Below are 25,326 nucleotides of genomic sequence, written 5' to 3'. Positions count from 1 at the left end.
GGGATGACGTACTCCTGCCTTGCAAAGCTGCCCTGTGGTGTTTCTGAGACCCATTTTCTGGCCTTTCTGGACACCGTGTGAGTTCAGTTGACATCCTTCCTACAGAACCATGCGTCATTTTCTAAGGTATGAGTCGGTTTCTGTTGCTTGCAACTCAAGAACCGAACTGTCTCAGGGACATGATTTTGCTGCTTTCAGATTTCAGTTATTGAGCAGTTTTACCCCAAAGGAAAGTGGCTGCAATAATCGTGTTTGACCCAGCAGGCAGAGAGGCCTCTTTTATTTGTTTTTTGTTTTTGTTTTTAAGACTTTTTTGATGTAGACCATTTTTGAAGTCTTTATTGAATTTGTTACAATATTGCTTCTGTTTTTATGTTTTGGTTTTTTGGCCACGAGGCACATGGGATCTTAGCTCGCTGACCAGGGATCGAACCGACACCCCCTGAGCATTGGAAGGCAAAGTCTTAACTACTGGACCACCAGGGAAGTCCCCAGAAAGCCCTCTTTTAACTATGGACCAGATTTTATGAAGCATCCCAAAACCACAGCAGCCTCAAAACCCCCATGCTAGGCTGGCTAGGATAACGGGATGACGGTCACATGTGCGGATGGCCACACCTGCGCAGGGTCACCTCCTTGCTCACCTGACGGGGGTTGGCCAAGTACAGCGGGACTACCCCTTGAGGCCCCCAAAGGACACACATGTGGGGCTGGGACCACTGAGGGAAAAGGACCTCCCACCACACAGCCGAAGTCCACCCAAAGATCTTCACTGCTGCCCAAAGGCAGTTGCCAGGATCCTCTGGGCGGCACCAGTCGTCTAGACAGCTGACGCCAGAACAAGTACCAGGAAAGGTCCACAGATGGGAGACCCATGCAGGCCTTAGAAAGACCTGAGACAAACGGCAAACTGCCCTGCACACTTAGCACGAGGCTCTGGAGGCAATCAATCAAACGGATCCTCAGCCCCCAGGACCGGCGTGGTGGCCTGGAAGGCAGCACGCACAGCTCCCACCCCCACGTGCAGGTGGCCAAGCGGGGAGCGGAGACGCGGCCACACAAAGCCCAGCGTGGTCCGGAGTGCGCAGGGAAGGACACACCAGGCCCGCACCGGCAGCCCTCTAGCCTGAACCGCTTCCCAAGGGTCTGATCGTGTCTCCTGCCACCCAAAGAACAGCTTCCCCTTGAATGCAGCTGCTCCCCCAATTAAAAGGCCACTTCCTGCAAAGCAGCACAGCTCAACCCTTACTGGCTGGGCTCAGCAGTCTGATCCCCAGAAGGCCAGACACAGAACCAGATCTAGGGTCCGATAAGCGGCATATTTCACAGGCTTGCATTTCCACGACCTAGAGCTGCAACTCGTGACTGGGGCCAAAGCGAGAACCAGATGCTGACCTTGGGACATAAATGAGCCCCTGTCCGAGGCTCGGCTTTCAACTCGGAAACGTGGTTGTGTTGAGGGGTCCACCCAGCCCCCAGGGCCTGCGGTGGCAGAACCCTGCCTGGGAAAGGAGGCTGAGGAGCCTCATGTTGGGGTGAGGCATCTCCCTTGCTTTGTGAACATGTTCATCCACGTTATAAAAACCGTTCTAAACTATCAACAACAAATGTTCTGCAGTTGGCTGGAGTTGATTCAGAAAGCAGTTCTGGAAAATGAGGGAAGGCAATGACTGTCCCAGACACCCCGGGGAGGTGCCCACCCCACAGCAGCTCCCCTCGCCTTTCACGGGAGGGACGATGTGGCAGGTGAAGGGGATGGGTGGTCTAGCGAGCGGCCGCGAGGCAGTGATTCGCAATAAGATTGTGTCGCTCACACACATGTGGAATCTTAAAAAAACGGTACTGATGAACCTAGTGGCAGGACAGGAATAAAGACGCAGACGGAGAGAACGGACCTGAGGACACGGGGTGTGGGGGGAGGGGAGAGGGAAGGGTAAGCTGGCACGAGGTGAGAGAGTAGCACTGACATATATACACTACCAAATGTAACACAGATAGCTAGTGGGAAGCAGCCGCATAGCACAGGGAGATCAGCTCGGTGCTTTGTGACCACCTAGAGGCAGGGGACAGGGAGGGTGGGAGGGAGACGCAAGACGGAGGGGATATGGGGATATATGTATACATATAGCTAATTCACATTGTTATACAGCAGCAACTAACACACCAATGTAAAGCAATTAAACTCCAATAAAGATATTTTTTAAAAAATGTGTGCTGCTAAGTGTGGCACTATTTTAAGGTTAAAAAAAAAAAATGCAGTTACCGTTGGAAATCTCATCTTTGTTCCCACACTGCGATCTGCCTTTTCATTTGGCAAACTCTCTTCTCTCTGCGGTGTCCCTGGGCAGCTCTCCCAGGCCGAGGGAGCCGCGTCCACTTCCCTCCCACACCTCCGGGCCAGTCTGGGATGTGGCCAGGCCGCAGTTTGGTTTTGAAAACTCGGTCAAGTGCAGATATGCTCTCCCCGCACAGCAGAGAACCCAATTTTTCTCAGGTTGCCTCGCTTTTCACGTCTTGTTTTGCACCCAATAGCTCCCCGCTCCAGGGGCGTCCTCCTGCCTGTGCCCTGCCTGGCCCGAGGGGGAGTGAGCCTTTTCTTGCTGGCCCAGGATCTTGGGCAGAAACGTCTCGGGACGGAGGTGATGACCAAGGAACAGTGTACGTCCAGCCCGGAGGCTGAGGACCTGATAGAATCACAGCGTGGCTCCCGGCCAAGGCGCAAGTAAAGGGCAGTTACTGAAGTGGACGTCGGCCCACGGGCTTTCAGCTGCTCACCAGCTTTGTAGGCTGAGGCTGCCCTCTCCAAAGTGGACCCGCAGACCCAATCCATCCTCATTCCTTCCCAATTCCTTACCTCCAAGCTCTGACATGTGAGAGCCTGGCCTGGTTCTAGGGACCCAACGAGGAACCAGACGCGGACGCTCCCTCAGGGACCTCTAAACACACAGGGAATCTGGCTTACGGAAGAGACAGCTTTCCTCAAGGTACTTCAAATCTGGAACATGAGGCAATACCCCGGCGGTCCAGTGGTTAGGACTCGGCACTTTCACTGCCGGGGGCCCAGGTTCAATCCCTGGTCGGGGAACTAAGATCTCACAAACCACGCGGCACAGCCAAAAAATAAAATTAAATTAAAATTAAAACAAAATCAGGAACGTGAAGTCAGTTTCAATCAGGGCCGAGATGTGGAAGTCAACTTGTCTAATACAGTACAAGTGAAATCGGAACATCCTGAAATTCAATGCAGGCTGGAGCTGAACGGCCATGATGAACCTTGGTGTGTTCAGGGCTGAGGAAGAGGAGAAAGTAAAGCAACCTGGACGACGGACGCAGATACGCAACCACTCTTCCTCTGCGCTCGTGGCAGGCATCACTAGTTGATCCCGGCACTCTTGGCCTCAGAGTCCCCGTTGACCCCAATGCCCTGAGGGCTGCCCTGCAAGGCTAGCTGACATCTGCTGGCCAAGCTTAAGTGCGCTCAACCTCCTCTTGGAATGGGTAAAGGAAGGTGAAGGTCAATGCTGCACACATTCCACCAATACTGTGAGCACGGAAAGAAGCGGGGAGATGTAGGGAGGCCCCAGGGGAAGGACGCAAGGTCCCCGCAGCCAGGAGCAGACCGCAGACCTCCTCAGTCACTCCGGGAGAGCCCTCTGTTCTGCTGAGAAGGGTGGGCTTCTGGAGAGGAAGGGGAGAAAGACCCCAGAGTGGGGCTCAGCTCTGTGGCAGGTGCCTGGGTTTGCACCCACCCCCTCACAGCAAGGACGTCACCTGTACCTGGCACTGTTCCCGATGGCCTGTGACACCTGCCCCCTTCCCAATGTGACTCTGCTGCTCCCCCCACCAAGAGGGGGGTCCACTTCCCCAGCCCCAGGAAATGTGCTGGCCTCGTACTTCAGTCTGACCCACACAGAGTGACAGAGGTGCTGCGGCACCTCTTCCAAGGCTGGGCCTCTGGGGTCAGCGTCACACCATCCAAATTCACACAGGAACCCGAGACTAGCTGGGAGGCACTGGGAGGCACTGGGAGGAAGGACCCTGGGGCCGCGGCCCAGCAGTCCCAGCTGAGGTGGGGAGGCCACCACAGACTGTCCAGTCCCAGCTGAGCTCAGCGGCCTAGAAACCAGGAAGTTCTGGAGTGACCGGCCACACAGCAATAGCTAGCTGACGTGCCCAGCAAGGCAAGGCCAAGGCGGTGAGCCCACCTCTCCTCCACCAGCAGGGACCCATCGCCAGTGTTGCAGAAACCCCCAGAGGCTTGTCCCCAGGCCTTGCCAGGACAGATCAAGGTGAGAGATCCCAGAGGGGAGGGACTTCAGCAGGGTAGGTGCCCCAAGCAGGGACCAAGCTGTGGACAGTTCAGTAATGATGAATTCGCTGTCACAGGCATCCTTATGTCAGGGCTGGAGCCCCTCTCTCCTTCCCCCAGTGATGGGTTAGGCTGCTTCTTCCCCACGGCACTCGCAAGGGCCCTTCTCCAAGGCCTGGCCAACTGCAGGTTTCAGGATTCTGGTGTGGCCTTTTGAAACAGCTCTCTCCTCACTTTCCTGAATGAACCCCCAGCTCTCAGACTTCTCCCCTGGAACACCCTAGAAGCCCTATCTGATGCTGAATCATACGGCCTGGTCACTGGGAGTCTCGTGTCAGTCTCTCCCTCTCTGGAAGGAAGTTTTCTATTCTTCACTCTGCAGGTAGGGCACCAAGGCCTGGGAAGGTGACAGGGTTCCTGGGGCGCCTGAGGGGTGAGCACAGGCCAGCTAACCTGAGCTCTGCAGTGTCAACACACCCAGCCATCCAGAACCTTGCCCAGCAGAAAACTTTCACTCGACCCTGACCGAGCGCTAGCCCCAAGTCAAGTACTAGAAAAACAGCAGGATTAAAGGTTGAAGACAGAACAACCTGGCTTAAAACTAGCACTGGGGAATAAAAAGGAGTGAAATACTTTTTTAACTAAAGTGCAGATGGCCGTGCCATCACTGTGTGTATCAGCAAATACTGGCACATCTCGTTTCATTGCATTTTGCAGATACCGCTTTTTTTTTTCTTTAAAAACAAACTGAAGGTTTGTGGTAACCCTGTATTGAGTAAGTCTACTGTCACCATTTCCTGCATATTTTTAAATTAAGGTGCGTACACTGTTTTTAAAGACAGCACTGTTGCACGCTTTACAGACTATAGTGCAAACATAACTTGTATACACGCTGGGAAACCAAAAAGTTCATATAACTTGCTTTATTTGTGATATTTGCTTTATCATGGTGGTCTGGCACAGAACCCAAGTTATCTCTGAAGTATACCTGTGCGGGCACTGCCCACAGGCCCCCGTGATGAGTGGTACAGCCAGGTAGGAAGGAAGCCCAGCGGTCACTGCACACACAGCCCTCTCCTCACTAGGGCTATCAGCAACTTGAATGCTACTTGGTCTTCTAAAGCTGGGTTCCTCTACTTAGCTGTGAATATACTAACCACCACCACACTGGCACGTTGAGAGGTGAATGGTATAGGCGTTTGAGTTATACCTCTCTACAAAGCTATTAAGAAAAAACACAAGTGTGGGGAAATGTGGCCTCACCAGGCCCTCTGAGCACCCAGGGGCTGGGCTGTTGGGGGTGACCCACACTCAGGGGGCTCCCGGAACGCTGGGTGTGCTCCATGGGGGCAGGGGCTGGGGGGCGGCTGGTTTGAAGCCACTCCTCAGCCCCGATTTTAGTGTCCTCTGCAAAAGCAGCTGGAGGCTCGGTCCACAGATGGCTACAGAGTGCCCTGACAAGTAGATTAGCTTCTTAAATACAACATGGATCTTAACGAGTCATGGCCTCCAAGTGAGATGCTCTCAGGCCATCTCGCTTGTAGCTCAGGTAAGAGCTGGACAGAGAGCCGGCCCAGCAGGCAGCTCCCAGGCGCCCAGGCCGCTGCCCCCTCCCCACTCAAGGCTTGCTGGGCGCACACTGCTAACCCACTGTGCACGCACGAGGTGTGTCTTTTAAGCAGAGGTCTAGACTTGTGGGACGCACATCATCTAGTTTAAAAAAAAAAAAAAAAAAGTACAACTTCTGTACCTCCAGAAAGACAAGCATTTGTTGTACTTTAACTGACTCCTTAGAGCTGCCCAGGGAAACTGTCCCGGCAGCCCGAACGGTGCAGGGTCCGTACCACACCGGGGAACTGGAACAGAGAAAAGTGATAGATACTTTTCCTTTGCCCAGCAGAGCTTAAAAACAAAACCAGAACCCTTTATCACTTGTTTAAACTCATTCCCTTAGACACTCACACGCTGGCCAGGCGGGCCTGTCTGGAGTCCACATGCCCCTGCCGTGCTGCGCTGGACGCACCCTTTCCAGGGTGGCTCCTGGTCTTCAGTGTTTGGGCTCCTTCACCCTCCCCAGTCCCAGGGGAGCCTCTTGTGTTCCTGGCGAATCCCTCTGCCCTGAAGAAGCGCCTGATGTTCTGTCTGGAAAGCTGGTGCTTCCCACTGGGGGCAAGGCAAACAGCACCCACTCAGACCAGGTGGGAAAGACCCTCCCAACTGACCGGGCCAGGAAGAACCATGCAGGGCATCACCGAAAAGCAACTACGCCAAGGAACACATTTCAAAGCAGCTGAGGACGCTCGGTCCTGCTTCTACTTCGGGGGAAACGTGACATATGGTCTGCTTTCCCCCAAAGGCCCAGCCTCACGTGGGTGGCCCTGCAGAACCGGAGGAGGGATAAAGGGACGTGGCCTGGGTGCAAGGGCTGGAGGCTCTGGGCTTGGGGAACAGCAGATCCCCAGGTGCCAGGACCCACTGGCTTCCCGTCCAAGTGAGGTCACACCTCTGCATGCTTCTCAACACAGGGGACAGTCCCTGGAGGGGCAAGTGACCGGTAGCTTATGCCTGGGGCGGGGGACAAGCTCAGCTGCCCCTTCTGGCCGGGAGCACACATGCTCTGCACCTCCTTTCCAACAAACAGCTCCGATGGAATCCCCTGGCGCTCGTTCTCTTACGGGACTGCCCTGTCTCCGCCGGGACCGCCAGGGGTCAGAAGGCAGCCCAGCGGCCTGTGCCTTCCCCGTGCCCTCCTTCCTTATGGCAGCTCCTCCAAGTCTGTGGAAGAGATGAGCCTCAGGGCCTCGCCCCCGACCACAGCTAATAGGGCAAGAGCTTCTCAAGGGCAAAAGGGGGCTCCCGGCCACTCGCTGACAGGATCCTGAATGTTGTGTCTCAGCGCTCCTCAAGGGCGCTGACCCAAAGCCAGGGCTCAGCCAGCCACGCTCACCCACTGCTCCTTGGTCGGGGCCCGCCTTACCTCCAGCCACTGGCCAGCAGCGCCACAGCAGGAGGCGGAGACTGGCCGTGAGGTGGGCGTCCAGGGCCTGCTCTTCCCCCGTGGTGGCGGCTCCACTCTGGTCCCAGCTCTCGAGCCAGGAACCCTGAGATTCTGAACTCAAGGGCGGCTTTCCAAGTCCTGAGCTGCTCTGGAGCTCGCTGGAGAGACATACCCCCTTTGGCTCAGCGTCACCTGCAGATTAAAACAGCTCTCTGCAGCCCGGGGGTCCCTCCACCACAGTAATCAGACCAGACCGGACAGTGACGTGCCTGGGAGCCGGGAAACACCTGAGACCAGCCTCAAGTTGCAAAGCAGTAAGTCACGCAGCTGGCACCGCTGCCCTCAGACGTTTTTCCTTAATGGACTTGCAATCTTTCATTGCATCAATAAAGTCACCTACGCACCCCAAACCGGCCCACGCAGGCAACCCAAGGTTTGGGTAGCTGGGAGATGGCAAGAAGGTATAAGGACACTGTCCACGGGGCACCAGGACGAAGAGATAAAGCCAGTCCCACTGGTTCTCGCCTGTTTAGACGGGCTGCTGTGCTGGATGCTTCTCTGGCACTTTCTCATTCAAACCCTGTGTTAGAGAAACTCCTTGAGAGCTGCTGCTGTATTGCCAACGAGGACGCAGAGACTGTGTGGTGACAGAAGCTCATCCAAGGTCACAGAGCGACCACGTGGCAGGCCAGGTCTGTCTCACATCAGCGGCTCAGCCTCAACGCCAGGGCTCACCGCGGACAATCGGGGACAATCACATGCCACTCCTACATCTCCCTGGGGACCCAAATGCTCACGCCTGACACCGACAGAGCCACAGATGCCACCCGCCTGGCCCTGGGGCCCGCCCACTCTGACAGACAGGTGCTCTCACCTCAGTGGGCCGAGGCAGGCCTTCAGGTCCCCCCCTGACCCCAGCACTGGCTTGCCTACCAATCACAGATGCTCGGCTGGGAATTCATCAATCATAAATCAAGAACCATCGTCTGCTGTTTCTCATGGTAGAGACAGACCTTTCCCTTTGGGGTCACTCTGGATTTTGAGGCCTGAAGGGTCAATCACTGAGGTGGTAACTGCCATGCAATGTAATCCTGTGGCGCCAGGGAAGAGACAAAGCCCCTCCATCCTCCATTCCTCCCAAGCTGAGACGTGCCCAGAGCCCACCCCAAGTCCGTCTGGTCTGCTGCTTGCCCCTGGAGCCCTCAGAACCATGGCGATGGGAAGGCTGCATCCAGGCAAGTCAAAACCCCCACAGGGGGAAAGTGCCCCATGAGTGCACGGCCCCTCCCCCAGCCACTCTCAGGGACACCTACTCACTTTGCAAAGTCCTAAGACCCAGCTACACCCATGGGCCCGGCTGATAAGAAACCTGGTTCAGAAGATGTCAGCTTGGCCCTTGACCTCTACTCTGCCCCTAAAAGGATTAAGACAGGACTCCAGTCCTTATGAGGCGCAACCTGGAGGTGGCCTGTGGCCAGGCAGGGCTTGCTGAGGCACTGGAGCCTCAGCCGGGATGGAGACGGAAGAAGCACAAGGCTTTCAGATAACTCAGTTTTTCCTGTGGCTCTAAAACCCAAAAGGAAAGTGATTCTCAAGGACCCTTTAACAGGCTTGCTGTCCGGCGGGCCAGGGCCTCGGGGCTGGATGAGCTCAGAGGACTGAGATATCTGGGCCACGTGGACAAGACAGAGCCGGGGCCCAGGAGACCCACAGCTGTTCGGTGTCGCGGGCCTCTCACACCCAGTCACCACCTTAGACGGAGGGAGGACACGGTCTGTCCCTTCTGAACAGTAACTGCAGAGACGGTCGGGCCATTAGGCCTCGTCGGAGGACAGAGCTCCTCACGTCAGCATCTTGCTAGAAAATACTCGCAGTGTGTAGGGAGTTACCATGTCTGTTTCCTTGAGGTTCCAATCAGCCTGGGGAAAAACCCGTTCCACGCCCTTCGCCACACGTGCTGGGCGATCTCGATAAGCCTGCACGCAGAGCCCTGCCCGAGAGAGCCTCCTCGGTCACCTTCTTCCGTTACTGCTCAGAGATTCATTTAACAATTAGCTCATTAATGGTGCCAGATGCCAGGGCATCGCGGTGGGAGACTGTCCTCGTGAGTGTGTGGCCAACACCAAAGGAAAAGCCACCCATGCTGGCACCGCTGCGTCACCGTCTCCTCTCGGAATTGTGCTTTGCCGCCCTGAGAGCATCGTCCCGGATGGGGAAGCAATTGCTGGTTCTCTTATTAACGCCAAACTCAGCAGCAACTCCAAGGACCACATGTGAGGCACACAAAGTCTGTTCTCCACCCACAGCCTCCCCCAAGCGGGGGGTGTTCAGAAATCCACGCCCCGCCTGGAGCCCCAACACTGGGCGGGGAAGCCGAGCAGCCCAGGCCGGTGTCTCCCCCTGGCCGGGGGCTGAGAAGGGATGGGCTGAGCCTCTGAGCCTCGGGGACTTCCAGGAAGGCCTTGCCCACGGCGTGGGGACCGCCAGTGGAGGCCACTGGGTATTTCACTTATTTCTCAAGTTCTAAAAATGTGCCCAAGACAACAACAGAAGGGGATGTTTAAGACAAATAAAGTGAAATAAAGATGAGAAAAGAACAAACGGATGCCAGGAGTCTGGCAGAGGCAGGCGCTGCAGGCCCACACGCTGGCCTGAGTACCGCCAGCTTGTTTGTGATGGGCTCATGCCGGGCTGGTGGGACCAGGGGAGGCTGCAGTCAACCCACTAACAGCATAAATCACCTGCCCTGACCCCTCTCCAGGTGAGCATTTGGAGGGGCCTGGCACCCAGCAGGTGGGCTTCGGCACAGCCGGGACAGACTGGGGCCAGGGAACCCCTTGGAGGGGGTCCCCAACCAGGCCGAGGACACCCCACTCTTCTTGGTGCCTGCAAGGGCCCTTCCTTCCAAAGCACAGGAAGCAGCAGTAGAACAACACTGGCCCCCCAGGCTCGCCTGGCCCAGGTCGACAGGGGCCACAGCAGACACGTCGCCAGGAGAGCAAGTCGGCCTCCGCGTGCCCCACGCCCCGAGCCCTCCTGGGCTGCTGCCTCTCTGGTTGGCTAGCCCCCTGGCATCAGATGGACCGACCCCACCAGGGCCCCTGAGGAACAGACAAGATGCTCTTCGCCCTAAAGGCCACTGGAAGAGCCTAGCAGACTCAGGCTTATTTTTCGAACTGCACTGCCTGGACCAAGGGCCCATAAAAACAAAATACCGCCCTGCTTCTTAGCTATGGCAGCCACCAAGGCCGGGATGGAGGCGGAAGAAGCACAAGGCTTTCAGATAACTTAGTTTTTCCCGTGGCTCTAAAACCCAAAAGGAAAGTGATTCTTAAGGACCCTTTAACAGGCTTGCTGTCCGGCGGGCCAGAGGCCAAGCGTGCTGCCCTTAGGCCCCAGAGCAGCCAGGAAGCTAATTCTCCCAAGTGCAACAGCTGGTTGGACGTCCCCGCCCTGCTCTTTTCCTCTGTAACTTTACGTCTAAAGCGATCCAGACTCAAAGCCCAGTTCACAGGAAAACACTAGAACCCATCACAAAGTCATATTTATTCCTTCAAATATAAAGCATTTAATAGACAACTCCCCAGCAGGAAAGCCGGTTAGGTTGAGAGGTGAGCTTTAAGCACCGTAGATGGAGGGGGAAGGGACCGGTTCAGGCTGAGCTGCTGGCGACAGCATTCAACTCCCCAGGCAGAGCCCCCTCAACTGAGAAGAATCGCCACTTCCCTGTGGACTTGGCAATGCCCACCGAGGGCTGTGCTAAAGAAGCAGCAGACACCCTGGAGAGGAAGTCAGCTGTCTGCTGCAGGAGAAGCCCAGCCAGGCCCCAAGCCTGCGCCTGTGAACTTATCAACTTTGACTGGATAAGGCCCTAGTAAAAATTTTAACAAAATTTTTAGATGAGATGCAGGAAGTTGTCACAAGGTAGTAGAGCCTGTGAATGGGAGGGTGCAGGTTGAGGCATGATGGGGAGGGAACACTGCACATCTAGAGCGGATGCTGATTCTTTAGACATGTTGTTGAGGGCGGGAGAAATTCAGCTCGTGATTGCTCAGAAAAAGGATTTTTTTGAGCAAAGGGCTCACTGGTCCCACCTTAGGAGCAATGTGAATCTTTCAAGAGATCTCATTTCCCTCTTTACTTTGGTTGCTAGGAAGCTCAGAGTGAAATTCTCACCTGTCCTTGTGCACAGGACTGCAGGGAGTGCTGAGTTCTGGCCTTATCACCCAGCTTCATCTTTTCCTGTGCTTATTTTTCCATCCACTCAGTTTTACCCTTGTGTGTGTTAGAGCTCTTCCTGATAGCCAGGCTTAAATCCTCTTAGGACCAAAGAACATTTTACATTCCATTTAATCACACAGAAGAATTAATTTCCTTGACTCTCCCAGAGGGCAGCACAGTACAGAGGAAAGGGGCTTGGCTCTGCAGCAGAACAGCGTGGATCCAAGTGCAGTCCTGCAGGGCACCAGCTAGGGACAGGCAAGCACCAGTAGGTGCCCCTGGGGCCACACAAGCACTGAGCTTACCCACGTGCAAAGCCTGGGCCAGCCCATGTGACGTGGTCCTCAGAGCTCTCCTGAGGGGTAAGTAGGTCCATCTTCCCAACGTCACACTTGGGGAAGTGACCGTCAGAGCACCTTGGGACTCCTACTCTGGAATCACCCTCTTTACTTCCTCTTGCTGACATGGACCTTGGTTTGGATCCAGCATGGGCTGGTGTCCCCCGCCCTTCCCTGACTTCATACCACTGTTGAATTTCCCATGCTGTCCTAACGTGCTGTGCCTGGTGGTTCATCATGACACAGTGACCAAGCACAAGTTTGGAGTCAGACAGGCTGGCCCCAAATCCCTGTCCTGCTGTGTGACCTGGGGAAGAGTGCTAACCTCTCTGATCCTCAGAATTTTCATCTTGAAAGGGGAAACGCCTACAGTCTTCCTGGGAATTCAGATGAGATAACTGTGGTCCAATACTGCAGAATGGTGACATTTACTCTTATTTATTGGGCTGGGTAAGCCCTAGATGCCCTCAAGGCTGGCTTCTCCAACCCCAGTCCTGGTAGAGAGCAAGAGGCGTATCAGGGGCAACTTGGGGCCAGGAGCTCCCTCTGAGCCCTGCGGGGGGCGACGTTTTCCTACTAAGCCAGTATCGGGAGGACTCGCTCCCCATCGGCCTCACCAGCACTGCACACAGCTGAGCAGGCATCAGAGTGAGTTCCGGCTCTCCTCCCGTCGCCTCCCGTCCCCGGGAGCACAGCCCAGAGACCTCATTTACTAGTACAAACTCTGCACCAGAGTTTTCTCACCCAGCTCTCCCACGTTTAAACAAGAAGCTGTTCCGCTCACATTTGCAAACTCTTCCTGGGATCGTTCTCAACCGCACTCAGAACGCATCCCCAGGAACCGCCCACCCTCTCAGTGGGGATGAGTGTTTACAGGTTTGATTTTATGCTCTCCTAACAATTTGGCAAAGGGTGTTTTATTCATATGCTGAGCACCACTGTTTGGCTAAATTTAACTGCCATGTGCCTTCCTGTTCCCGGAGCAGGAGGGAGCAAGTAAAAGTCAACAGTCTTGGTTTTTTTTCCCCCTTTACATGGAAAACAACTAAAAAAGCCCTTTGTGTAAGCCAGCCTCAGAGGTGGGTAAAACACACCCAGCAGCACATTAACTTAAGTACATTTAGCTTCTATATTGCTAACAAGGGCTAATCAGTTATGGATTAAAGCATTATTTCCCTTTCATAAACTTAAGAAAAAAAAAAAACCCATGTACTAGCAAAGAGCCTATCAAACAGCTTTAGAATTCTTGCCTTGCGTAATCTTAGGGACAAGAAATAGGTTCCAAACACCTGAAAATCTTCCACGTTAATATATGTTGATTTTTCTCTTTTAAAAACGGTGTTGGGACAACTGAGTATCCACGGGCAGCAGAATGCAGTGGGACCTCTACCTCACTCCAGATTCAAGTCAACTCAGGATGGTGCAAAAGGACCTAAATGTAAGAGCTAACACTACACAAAACTCTTAGGAAGGAAACTGAGGCACAAATCTTCATGACCTTGGATGATGACACCAAAACCACAGCAACCAGAGGGGGGAAAAAAATAAACTGGACTTCATCAGAATGAAAACTTCTGTGCTTCAAGGACAATATCAAGAAAGTGGAAAGACAACTGCAGAATGGGAGAAAATATTTGCCAATCAGGTGTCTGATACCAAAAGCCAGTGAGGACTTTGGGTTTTGCTTCCTGGGCCCCATGGCCCACCCAGGTCCACCCAGTAGAATGTAAGTTAGAGAAGCCCAGTGTCCAGTGGACACTGGACACTCAAGGGCAAGGGTCATGTGAAGAAGCAACGTGGCGAGGGGGTCTGTTGGCCTTGCCTTTTCTTGGGCTCACCCCGTCTGTGCATTGGGCTCAGGCACTTGTGTCCCCTGGAAAATCTAACTGGCGCCGTGGACGAGACTGCCACCTCTTCTAAGCATTTCAGAGAGGCAATCATCCCTGGAGGAGTTTGGGGTTGGAAAGAGATACTAATACACAGAACTGTTACCTAGAGACCAAAGCCACGTCCGACAGGCCACTTCCTGAAGGCAGAGGCCAGTGAGGCCCCGCTGGACGAGGCCCCACTCTTTATTACTCAGAGCCACTCTGTAAAACTGGAAGACCAAACGCCCATCTAGAGATGAGAAGGCATGGTCAGCCTGTGCCGGGCAACTTGGTGCTGCTCAGGCCACACGAAGAGGGTCTGGTGACAGGAGCTCGGGCAGAGCTGGCCGGTGTCCAGCAATAGTCTTAGCCCCATCTTCCCCCGAGAGACCACAGATCAGTTCCTTTAAACTAACTCGCAGGAAAGCACAGCAAGGAACAGCTTCATTAACCACCTTCTCTGTGTCTCACATCACATTAGGCAGAAAACCTACAATGACCTGAGAACCTCCAAGTGGCCAGGAGCCCATTTCACCAGTAAGGGGGAGGGGGGTATTCCCAGATTATTAGGCACAGAACTGGGGTCCAAACCCAAGTCCCCACAGATCACACTCCTTGTACGATCATTGATACACACCCTTGCAGAGGGGGTCTGAGCCATCAGGGTTACGGGGGGGGTTCCACAGAAGAGGTGAATTGACAGAAGGGGCCAGATACCCAGTTCTGTGAAAGGCCCGTTAAGCTTTTCTGTGACTCAGGCCTGGCAGCGTGGCCCTCTGCCATGGCACAGATAGCAGCTGGGACGCCTCCAGGCCACCAGACCGCAGCTTACCTAGATGCTGTCCTCCATGGACAGAAGGACCAAGTCCACACCCAAAAGGTCAGAGCAGGCTGTTTTGAGGGACAGATTGCTGTGGGATAAGCCCAGACTCTGAGCTGAGTGCCCCAAAGCCAGAGTCCTGCCTCCCGGCCTGAGAAGTGACCAAGGAACAATGAGAATGATAAAAGCATCATTTTCAAAGCTGGCCCAGCCAAGGGGGGCACCCTGAGTGAGGAAGGGAAGAAGAGTGAACCAACCAAAGGGCGACCTTGGACTCTAAACCCACGCATACAGTGGCCAGCCCGAAAGACCCTCCAAGTGCAAAAGCAAAACAAAAACCTGTCGATTTTATCAACCTTGGACTTATTTCAGGTGTTTTACTTGGAATGGCCTAGCTGTCAGCACCTTGGAAGTACACGGCTCCTTCCCGGGCCCCACCTGGAAGGGAGACTGCTGGGGAGAGGGGCCCCGGCCAGAGGAGGAGGAGAGTCCTGCTGGGTGACCCTGGACGAGTCCCCCGCCAGCTCCACGTGGCTAGGATTTCCTGACCGTGGAGGTATATCACTCTTCAAGAAAGCCCGTTCCAGGGAGTCACAGGGCAACAGCCAGGACCGTGACAGCCTTCTCGGGCTACACCTGCACATACAACCACCCTCGTGCTGCTTTGGGCAGCGTCCTCTCCCTTAGCCCGGCCACAGCGTTTGCAGCTTGACGGTCATTCTGGAGCTTGAGCTCTGCCCTCAGCCTCCCCTGCCAGCGCACTCACGCTCCTCGGGGATGCCTCCCCAGGTGCTGCAGGCTCCCCACGTGTGTCCCGATCCTGGCCCTTGTGTCACACTGCAGTAACTGTTCTCTTATGTATTAACTGGGCGGAGGGTAGGGGGATGCACCTGAAGCCCAGGCTGGGGTCCATCCACTTGTGAGCACCAAACATCTGACCCCAAGCCCGGAACACAGCAGGGGCTGGAGCAGTGCTGAGGGGACCAGCCCCCAGGGGTCTGTGCTCAGGAACCCTGCCCTGGACCGCAGCCCGGGAGAGGTCTACTTCCTTTACACATCTCCCTGGGCAGGCTGCAGGGTCCTGACAACGGAAGAGCTGGTGTCACCATCCCGTTGCTCTGCAGGGCCAGCTCAGGGGCACGGTCCCCACATACTGACATGCAGGGGTCTGGCTGAGCCCACCCTTCTTGGGCTGGCTCTGCTTTGCGGGTGGGGAATGGGTGTGACCAGTTGGCTTGGCGGGAGGGTGTCTTTGGGGCCTCATGGTGGCCTCCCCCAGGCTGATGGTTTGAGGGTCATCACCCTCAGAACCAGTGAACCGTCTGGACCCCAGTCCCCAGCACAGATCTTCATGCGCAGAGGGACCTTCAAAAACAAAGGCAAGGACACGGGCGGAATCACCAGGCGTGCGTGGGCCTGACAGGAACAATCCTCCATTCTGATTCTGATGGGACTTCCTACCCAGGAGACCCGGCATGCACTCCCACGGTGCCGGAAACCAGTGCCAAGATATCAGTATCACATCAAACACTGCCACGCAAGTGACCAGCTCTGGTGACAGGTAACGCTGTGACACCACCAGCCTCTCCCACGCCCCCAGTATAAATGGGCTGCAGACACCCCTGTCCTGTCCTGTCCTGAAGGGTCTTCGGGCAGTGCCCCCGGCAACTAGATGGGGGTCACGGATGCACTTAATCGAGAAAAATGCCTGTAAGGAAACTGAAAAGGGCCAGAAAGAGAGCGGGCTGGGGCTGCATCTCTCACGTTGGAAGCTCTGGGGCCCCTGCAGCCCGTGTGTGGCACTGTATTCGCGGAGGACAAAACCGTGAAGATGGCCGCAGCACTGCTGTTCACACGATGCACCCGGCTGCACCCGGCACAGGGGGGGGGACTCGGGCGACGGCAAATCCTTGGCCGAGGTCGACACCATGTGACGTGGGGGGGAGGGGGCATCGCTGGGTTAGAGCCGCTGCCAGAAGGTTCCGCAGCTTGTGCCCCAGTCGAGCAGGTCAGTGTGTAAACGACAGCAGATCCACTGGGTACCAATACTCCCGTGGGTCTGACATGCGGCCCCACTCATCCCGCGTCACCGGGGCTGGGGGCTGCCCTGGGGCCCGTCCTCACCTGGTCACCCTCCACTGCCCGGTCCATGGACTAGCAAACAGGAGCCTGGTATTTATAGCAACAAAGCCAACCAAGATGAAGCAGGTAGTTCATGGACTGAGAAAAGTAAATATAAATTAAAATATCTACTCCAGGATATGTTGTACAACACAGGGAATATAGCCAGTATTTTGTAATAACTGTAAATGGAAAGTCACTTTTAAAAATGTACAAAAGATGAAAAAATTAAAATATCCAAAGCGTATAAAAATAAAACCAAGCACTTAAAAACAAACAACCCACCCACTGCAAACACTCAGATCACTCCTCCAAAGGGAGAGAGGAGATAAGTCCACCTCCTGGCATCCCCTGCCCCTCCAGATCAGAGGGAAACACATGAGTTAAGCGAAAACCAGAATGAAGATTTATTCATGCTGGTTTTGCTGCAAATGTCCAAGGCGGCTCGATCTGGATTTAAAGATCGCAGTCTCCCGTTTCAGCTCAGCAGCCGCAGCGGTAGGGCTGCCCCTGTGAGCTTCAGGTTTCTAGACCCGAGGTCTGCGGTGGTTTCCTTAACCGTGAATGTTATGGACTGTAGGTTCCAACAGATCCCAATCTGGCTATTGACTTCATGAAATCTGCCACACAAAATGCCATGTATCCAGGCTCAAAGCTCCCGGGGAAGCCAAGCTCCTACCCCGGTCCCTGACACACTGTTTTCGGGGGAGAAGATGACACACTGAACGTTCGAGAAGGAATGAGAGGAACCACTGCTACGGGACAGATCATCTGACAGAGAAATTTTTTTGCTGGCAGACTTCCGACTGCAGACTTCTTGGCACTGGCTTGCTGCCATGCAAATGAAACAAAAATCAATATCCCTCGGTCTGCAAAACCGTGTGTTAACAATCACACTCCAAACAACTTAAATAAGATCCCTCACCCCCGTACCCAAATAACAGCGACTGTTTTTGTTAGAAGGCAGTGCAAAATAAACAGAAAAAAAGAAGAAAAGAAGGCAATTTAACAGGTCCTCCTTAAGCAAAACCTTTCCAGGACTTCAGCATGGAGATAATCTTTCTGTGATTATGACCAAACCCTCCCGTTGCTTAGCAACACATAATTAAGGAATATGTTTTCAGATCCGCTTTGCAAGCCCAGCCATTATCAGATGAAATTACTGAAGCAACAAATGTCATCGCCATGCAAATTAGTTGGTTGCAAAGAAAGAATGTTTGACTGTGAGGGGGAAGACACAGGGCCTGGGAAATATTGTCTGACTTCCCTCCTGTCACACATTGATTAAAAAAAAAAAAAAAGTCAAATAAATTTTATGATAAGACTTAAAAAGAAAATCCATACATGAGACAAAACCACAATCTACAAGGAGAGACAACAGAAAAATCCAACCAGCGTCCCTTTGGAAATAAGAAAGAAACGTGTGTGGAGGTCAGCATGTAAAGCAACAGCCATTTCAGTCTATGAGTAGCCAAATCATCACCGGCTTCACCAATGTAACAGATAACCCTAATGCAGTATCTCAGAGCTGCAAGAGAAGGCTCCCAGTCCCACCCATGGCTATTTAAGGGGTATTTTCAAAAAGGTACATCTTATTTTTACCACGATTTTCGTCCCACTATCTCCACCCTATAATGCTAGTTATTCAGGAAAAAAAAAAAAACCTCATTTAAAAAAGATTCAGGGGCTTCCCTGGTGGCGCAGTGGTTGAGAGTCTGCCTGCCAATGCAGGGGACACGGGTTCGAGCCCTGGTCTGGTAAGATCCCACATGCCGCGGAGCAGCTAGGCCCGTGAGCCACAACTACTGAGCCTGTGTGTCTGGAGCCTGTGCTCCGCAACAAGAGAGGCTGCAATAGTGAGAGTGGCCCCCACTTGCCGCAACTAGAGGAAGTCCTCGCGCAGAAACGAAGACCCAACACAGCCATAAATAAATAAATAAATAAATAAATAAATAATTTTAAAAAAATACTTAAAAAAAAAAAAGATTCAGTTTTCTAAACTATGTTGGAGGAAAGGGGAAAGAAAGGAAGAAAGCTGATTTACAGCTTAAATAGCCAGGAAAGATTCTAGAGTCGAAATAAAAATTCTTAAGTGTTGCTCAGAGGATGTCCACCTGGAACTTTATCCAGATGCCCAGGGAAACACATGCATTCAATTACACTTGTCTCGTGTTTTGAAGAGAACAGCTAGGATCCTTCTCTCTTTCCTCAACTTGGAAATATATTCTTCCCTACAAGTAAGCAGAATTCCCAACCGTGTTTTCCAATATGTGAGGCTAAGTCTGTTTTTGAAACAGGGAGTTCTAAGGGATTTCAACATCTTGCTTTGTTTAACACACAATTCTGGAAGCATACCCGTTTTTAGCTCTGCAGTGATTAATTCTACCTCTGATACTGTGTAGACCCTTCAGAGGTGCGTTTCCACGCTATAATGCACTTGTAATGGCAAGTGAACGATGAACGATTTATGGGAGGCGTTGGAAAAATATCTCGCCTTCTCCAAAGCCACTGAATGTGAACTGGAAAAACTGCCACCGCTCGTGGGCTAAGGGTTTCATCCTGTTCTGAATGATTTCTGGGTTTCTCCCATAAACACAGTTGTGTTCCCTTACCGTAAAGGGAAATTCACGAATCAGCTTGAGCTCAACTAGAGAAAAGGGGAGGCAATGCCATCCCAGTGGGTCAGCCTGAACCACAAATCTATTTCACCCAAAAGAACCCTCGCCAGTTGGCTAGCTGGCCGTAGTGCCCGGTTCGGCGGAGTGTGTGTGTAAGCGTGAGCAAGTCCAGGGGAGGAGGGTTGGTCTCTCCGGGCTCGGCCAGAGAGCAACAGGAACACAAGAACCTACTGTCCTGTGCTCAAATCTCTGCCCCCACTGTCCCCTCCACGTCCCAAACGAGGAAAGGCAGGGAGGGGGTGCATTACTTGTTTCTGGTGCAAGCATGGTGGACACGATGATGGGGGCCCCCGTCCGCCGGGCCACCTTCTGGTAGGGCGAGTGGGGCGTGTGGAGGCTCTGGCTGGCCAGCAGCAGGGTGGAGGGCTCCAGGGGGACGCCGGGCTTCCGCAGGAGCTGGGGGCTGCTGTGGGGGCTAGGCAGGGGAGACGCCACCGCCCCGCGCTCCCGCTTCAGCAGCTCCATGGGCACCGTGTACGCCGTGGAGTAGGCAGTTCTGGGGCCTGGCTGCAGCGGGGTGGCGGGGCCCGGGTTAATCAAGGCCACCCCGGCCTGCGGGGGGTACGTAGGGCCCAGCCGCGCTGTCAGGGCGCAAGGGGTGGGAGAGCTGTACCCGGAGTTGGAGGGAAGGTGGGGGACTTGGGCGCCCATCCCCGGGGCAGAGTAGGTAGCCGCGGTCTCCAGGAGATGCTGGGATGGCGCGCTGGAGGGGCGGCGAGCGGGATCTGCAGCGTGGGGGGAGGTCGCCTGCACGGGCCCCGCCGGCTGGGGCCGCAGGGCTGAGGTGTCCAGACCAGACAAGTCACCGTGGAGCTCGCTTCGGTGGCTCAAGCTGCTGGAGCGCGTCTGGGGCAGGGAGCCTCCCCGGCCCTGCCTGCGCAGCTGCATCTCCGTCCTGCAGCTGCCGGCCAGGCGGCTCAGGACGCGGGCCTGGCCCAGGTTGGGCGCCACGCACTTGATGTCCGCGTCCTCCATTGTGGACAGGACAGCCGGGGAGTCGAAGCCCTGCTGCAGCAGGGCCACCAGCGTGGCCTCCGCCACGCCCTCCGCCCTCAGGAAGGACAGGAACTCGGGCATCGCGCTCCTCTTGCTGCCGCCGGGCCCCGGGAAGGCAGACAGGTCGGCCTCGCAATTCTCAGAAGCCGTCCTGGGGTAGACGCCTTCCCGGACAGGTCCGTAGCCTCGGTTCAGGGCGCCCGGGGCTGTTCCCAGGCTGACCTCGGAAGCAGCAGCCGCTCCAGGGTCCACGACCAGGCATGTGGGGGCCGCCTGCCTGGTGGCGGTGGCGGAATCCACAGGCCTCTCGCCCACATCGCTGTAGACCTGGCTGGCAGGGTAGGCGGGTGCCTCCGACCCAAACCTGCTGTCGGTCAGCTCCCCGGAGTACCGCACAGGCGATGGGGCCCCGCTCTGCGATCGCTGCCCCTGAGGGATCATTTTACCTCCGGGATCCCGGTACAGGTGACCGGTGTCCTGCAGGACAGGGGCCCGGCCTTGCACTGGCTCCCATGTCATCCTGCTGCCCAGCGCTCCATAACCGGGCAGCAGCTGGCCAGCTCCCGGGTCGTGATGGTGCCGCGGCTCTCTGGGGGCCCGGGCGGCTCCGGCCGGGTCGCTGTAGTAATCCCGCGGCAGCAGGGCCCCGCGAGCTGACATCACCGCCTGTCTGCTGTCGTAAAAGGTAAAGTCGGGAACGGAGCTCTTCCTTCCGGCCACCGAGTTGTAGAAGGCCTCCCGGTAGAGGCAGGGCTCGGTGGCCCCGGGCATGGTGACATCCTGCAGCCCAGGGTTTGGCCGCTCGTACCAAGGTCCCTCTCCGCCTCTGTCCGTCAGGGCGCTTCTCCTCCCCGGAGCCTCAGCGATCTCCCAGGGGCCCTCGTAACAGCCGGCAGCATCCCAGCTCTGAGATCGACCGATAGTTATATGCCTGCTGGGGACCGGCATTGGGAAAAAAAATGACTGCGGCCAAGGCAGAGGAGGAAGCCTTTCTTTACAAATCTTCAATTACATACATCAAAACCAGACCTGGCTGTATTCTATCCCTTCCAAGACAGCAGGAACAACCAACTGTGGGTTTTCTATTTCAAAGTATGGCCTAAATTATTAATCCTCCGAAACCTTAGTAGACAAAACACAACACTCACGGTAACTTTGCCTCACTCTCCAATGGTAGCGCCAGAGGTCTTTTCTTTACGGCTCAGTCCCCGAAAGGAGGCTGCATCCAGCCCGCTGGGCCCCCCTCCCGGCTGGTGCGCTCACATGGACCTCGGCTCTCTCAGCGTGCGGATTAGGAGCTAAATAAAACCCCTAAAGCTTTTGTTCCATGTGACATCTCGTTAGACTGATGAAACCGGCTGCGGGCTCCAACCAGGCCTCCCGACCCGCAACTGGGAATTATTTTCACACTGAAGCTCCGGTTTATGTCCCCCGTCCTCACCAGGGCACTTTTTGGACGAGTGCTCCCTCCCCCTCCCAAAGGTGCCCCCACCCCCGCCTCTGATCGCCTAACAGTGACAGGAGGAAAACAGAAAAAGACTGCTTTAATGTCGATTCACTCTTAATCTACCCTGATGAAATGTTAATCCATTGCACACGGCTAAGAACAAATTAAATGTGAACAGGCAGGCGGGATAAAAAGAAAAAGTCTCGCACAGTTCTAGAGCATGAGATTCCCCAAGAGATGGGCCAGGTCTGCAGCCCGATGCTTTGCCAATATTGAAATCTGGCTCTGAGATGACTCTGGTTACGAATCAAACGAGTTATTACATTGCTCAAGTCCAAATGGATTCTTTACCGTATTATCGTAAAACACAGATCCTTTCGTACTGCCCGGAAAAACAACAACGGTGACAGAAAAACAACCCACGCGTGTAATCTAGAATTTATCATTTTAGGACGGCAACAGAGGTCAACAACTAAACCCCAACGTTATGAAGCAAAGCTGGGAGGGAGGAGGCTGCGTCGGAGGCGTGTCTTCCTTTAAATCTGTCTGCGAGGAAAGCAGAGTTCTAGCAAGCCTGGCCTGGCTCAGATCTCGTGGATCAATTTCCATGTTCCCATGGATTAAGATTTTACATAGTCCTCCGGGGACTTTAGGTGCAATAATGCAAAGAACAGCAGTTATTTAGATAAAGGAAAGCTCCACATAGGAGCATTAAAACATTTTCTTAAACATACAGACAGGTCCCCGAGAAGCACCACCACAGATTGGACCGGGATCTTCCAACTGCAGGTTCCACGACAAAGAACTCACAACGAAAACAAAAGCTGGGAATCGTGAGGCTACAAGGGCTGCGTGCAGTTAGAACGTTAAAAAAAGGGACAATTTGCATATTTGTAGCCATTAAACTTGAGTGTTTCGTCTTCACCCGTATGTCCCTCAACCGAAGATGCAACTAGAATCTTTAGCTAAAGAGAATTAACTGTTTAAAAAAGAAATTTTTTTTTTTGAATGAGCAATACTGAAAATTTACTGTGAGGAGGAAAGTGGGTACAAATCCATTTCCGGGAACTAGAGGCACATGGTAACGCAAGACAGTTTAAAAGGGCAGTGCCCCCTCATCCTGAGCAGTACATATTAAACTTTGGGACAAGCTCTGTTTAAACCAATGTTACTCCCCAAAGAGCACTGGTCCCCAAAAGCCAGAGCTCTGTGACCCCCAACTGACTACTGAGGAACCGGCCCAGGCACTGCCTGGGGACACAGCGCAGGGACCCCAGGCTGCTGCTTGAACACAAACCATGGCCTCTATTTCTGACCCAAAAATGCCAATAGGGCCTCAAGTGAACTGGGAAAAAGCCCTGGCAGATGGCAAAGAGACTCAAATCCTCCCCCAGTCCCCTCCGTCTCCTAGGATGCATGACAGGAAAAAAAGAGAAAAATGAACGAGCCACACTGCAAAACGTTAGGTTTCCATGTATGAAAGCAGCCTGCTGGTGCCAATTTCTCTAATTCCTCTGCTGGCACATTTGCCATCATGGGCTGAAAGGCCCGGGCAGAGGAGACAGAGGCAACGGGCCTGGCCACAAACAAGACAATATTTACACGTCTCACCAATAGCCTGAGGATGTGTTCACTTAGAAGATACATCAAAAAGGACAGGAAAACGTTAGAGCCCCAAACTCAATGGAAACAGCACTATCTGGTTACAGCAGATCCCTTCCCGGCTCTGCTGGGCAGATGGGTTTTTTTCTCTTTGGGGCGCTGTTCAGAACCAGGCGGAGCTTCCTCCTCTCCGGAAAGGAGAGGGTGGAGAAAGATGGGGCAGTCTCGGCGGTAACCCTTCTAAGAAGGACGACAAGCAGACAAGACTGTGTGAAAACAAGCCTGGTGTTCGCATCAGGAGGGACACACCTTCACCCCAGAAAAGACACTAACCTGATGACCTCTCCGGCAGCTCCAGCCCACGCTGGCCTTGTCACCCCCCTCTCCCAGTCTTGGCTCTTTTGGCCAAGAGGGGCCTTTGAGGCCTCCCAGTGGGGGTTCCATCCCATTGTCGCTTTCCCTGCCACCTCCCCCTCCTTCCACCACTGGTCAGAGAACATGGCTAGCTGGGCAGGAAGGGCTGCAGCGGTCCTGCCTGACCCTTCGAGGTGACCAGAAAACAGGGCATCTTTGACATCATCTTTTCCTTACAGGATCCTCATTAGAGGACTTCAACATTTGTTCAGTCTGTACCAGGCCTTGTTCTGGGTGTTTTGCCCATAAATGATTCTACAGGCAGGAATGATTATGTCACATCCTAGGTGCTGGGATGGAGAGCTTGGGTACCTGGCCCAGGGCCACGGTGCACAGGACCCAGCTCAAACTCCAAAAGCCAACGCTCTGCTTTCTGGAATTCCCTGCGCCCACCTGGGTAACAGTCCTGCTGGTGCTGGACAAGGGGAACCTCTTTAACAAAGTAATTGTTATTTTCTTAAGGTTTCCCAAAACCCCAAATATAAATACGTCACTTATAAAATCAACCACTTGAGTATCAAAAAGTAACTCCTAAACAGACAATTGCCTCAACTTCTCGAAACGAGGTGCAGTGGGCCCTTGCCAGAGTCAGGGCCCCCAGACTTGAGCCAACAGATGGCACCAGCCTAAGGCGTCATCAGTATTATACCATCTCGATGCTTCCTTTTTCTTCCTTCCTGTCATAAAGAAACACAGCATGGGGTGGCGTTAATGCTACAAAACGCCACTTGTGGTGCAGACATGTCCCTTCAGAAGTTGTCTGTGCCGAATCTTTTTGCAGCGGTGTAGCTGTTGGTAACTCACCCAGATTACGAATGAACTGAAGCAGTTCGAGCCCTCCACTTCAGCAGGACTACCTAAGAGCATGCATGCCCCATGGCCCCTAAGAAACAAGGAGCAGGCTTTTGAGAAGGTGCGAAGGTGTAACACCAGGGGCAGAACAGCAGTGGGCAGAAGAAGCTTCAGGGAGGCGCCACCCTCCACCCCAGAACGAGGAGGCCCAAGCTCGTTTCCATCAATTTCTGACCCATTCTGCTTGGAAGCCACCCAGACTCACGCAGCCTCAGCTTTGCAATCCGCCAAATATTATGACAGATGTTTTCCTGTGTTAGGTAAAAACACCTGTAACTGGACTTGCACTTTTCTAAACACTCCGGCAGATTTTTTTTTTTTTTAAAAAGCTCATGCAGTCTTTAGGAAAGGGCTGATTTTCTCAAAAATCTCGTGTTGACTAAATTAAAGCGAGATGGGACCAATTTCTGAAAGATTAATGAGTCTCTCAGACTTAACTTTTTAATCCTGCAGAGTCTCACTACAGAAAATTGCATAAAGGAAAAAGCCATCTTCTGAAAATTGAGGAACAGGCAATCCAAATTCTCTTGCAGACAAAATAAACCCAAGGTAAAGCTGATCCTATAGAATCATCTGAACGGGAACCTCAAGGTTATAAGCAACATCCCCCCAAAGCCGATTCTTGAATTCCCCGGGCAACATAAGGCATCAATTCACAACTG

At 53.8% G+C, this 25,326-nt stretch overlaps 1 protein-coding gene across 8 annotated transcripts in view; it reads right to left on the bottom strand.

Annotated features, from left to right (window-relative positions):
- Positions 1-25,326, bottom strand: part of CTBP2 (C-terminal binding protein 2) — a 164,471-nt gene that overhangs the window by 18,607 nt on the left and 120,538 nt on the right. For 2 of the 8 annotated variants that reach the window (XM_082423060.1, XM_082423061.1), the window contains one exon: positions 7,287-7,499. The exons of 5 other annotated variants lie outside the window; for them this stretch is intronic. In XM_082423060.1, the coding sequence (XP_082279186.1) occupies positions 7,287-7,499 (213 nt within the window). Of the gene's footprint in view, positions 1-7,286; positions 7,500-19,601; positions 21,313-25,326 lie in introns of those variants that run through there. One more of the 8 variants, XM_082423059.1, reaches the window with a different exon arrangement.

The sequence above is a fragment of the Balaenoptera physalus genome (assembly GCF_965194825.1).
Source record: "Balaenoptera physalus genome assembly, chromosome: 14".
Lineage (NCBI taxonomy): Eukaryota > Metazoa > Chordata > Mammalia > Artiodactyla > Balaenopteridae > Balaenoptera > Balaenoptera physalus.
This window is presented reverse-complemented; position numbering and strand designations above follow the sequence as displayed.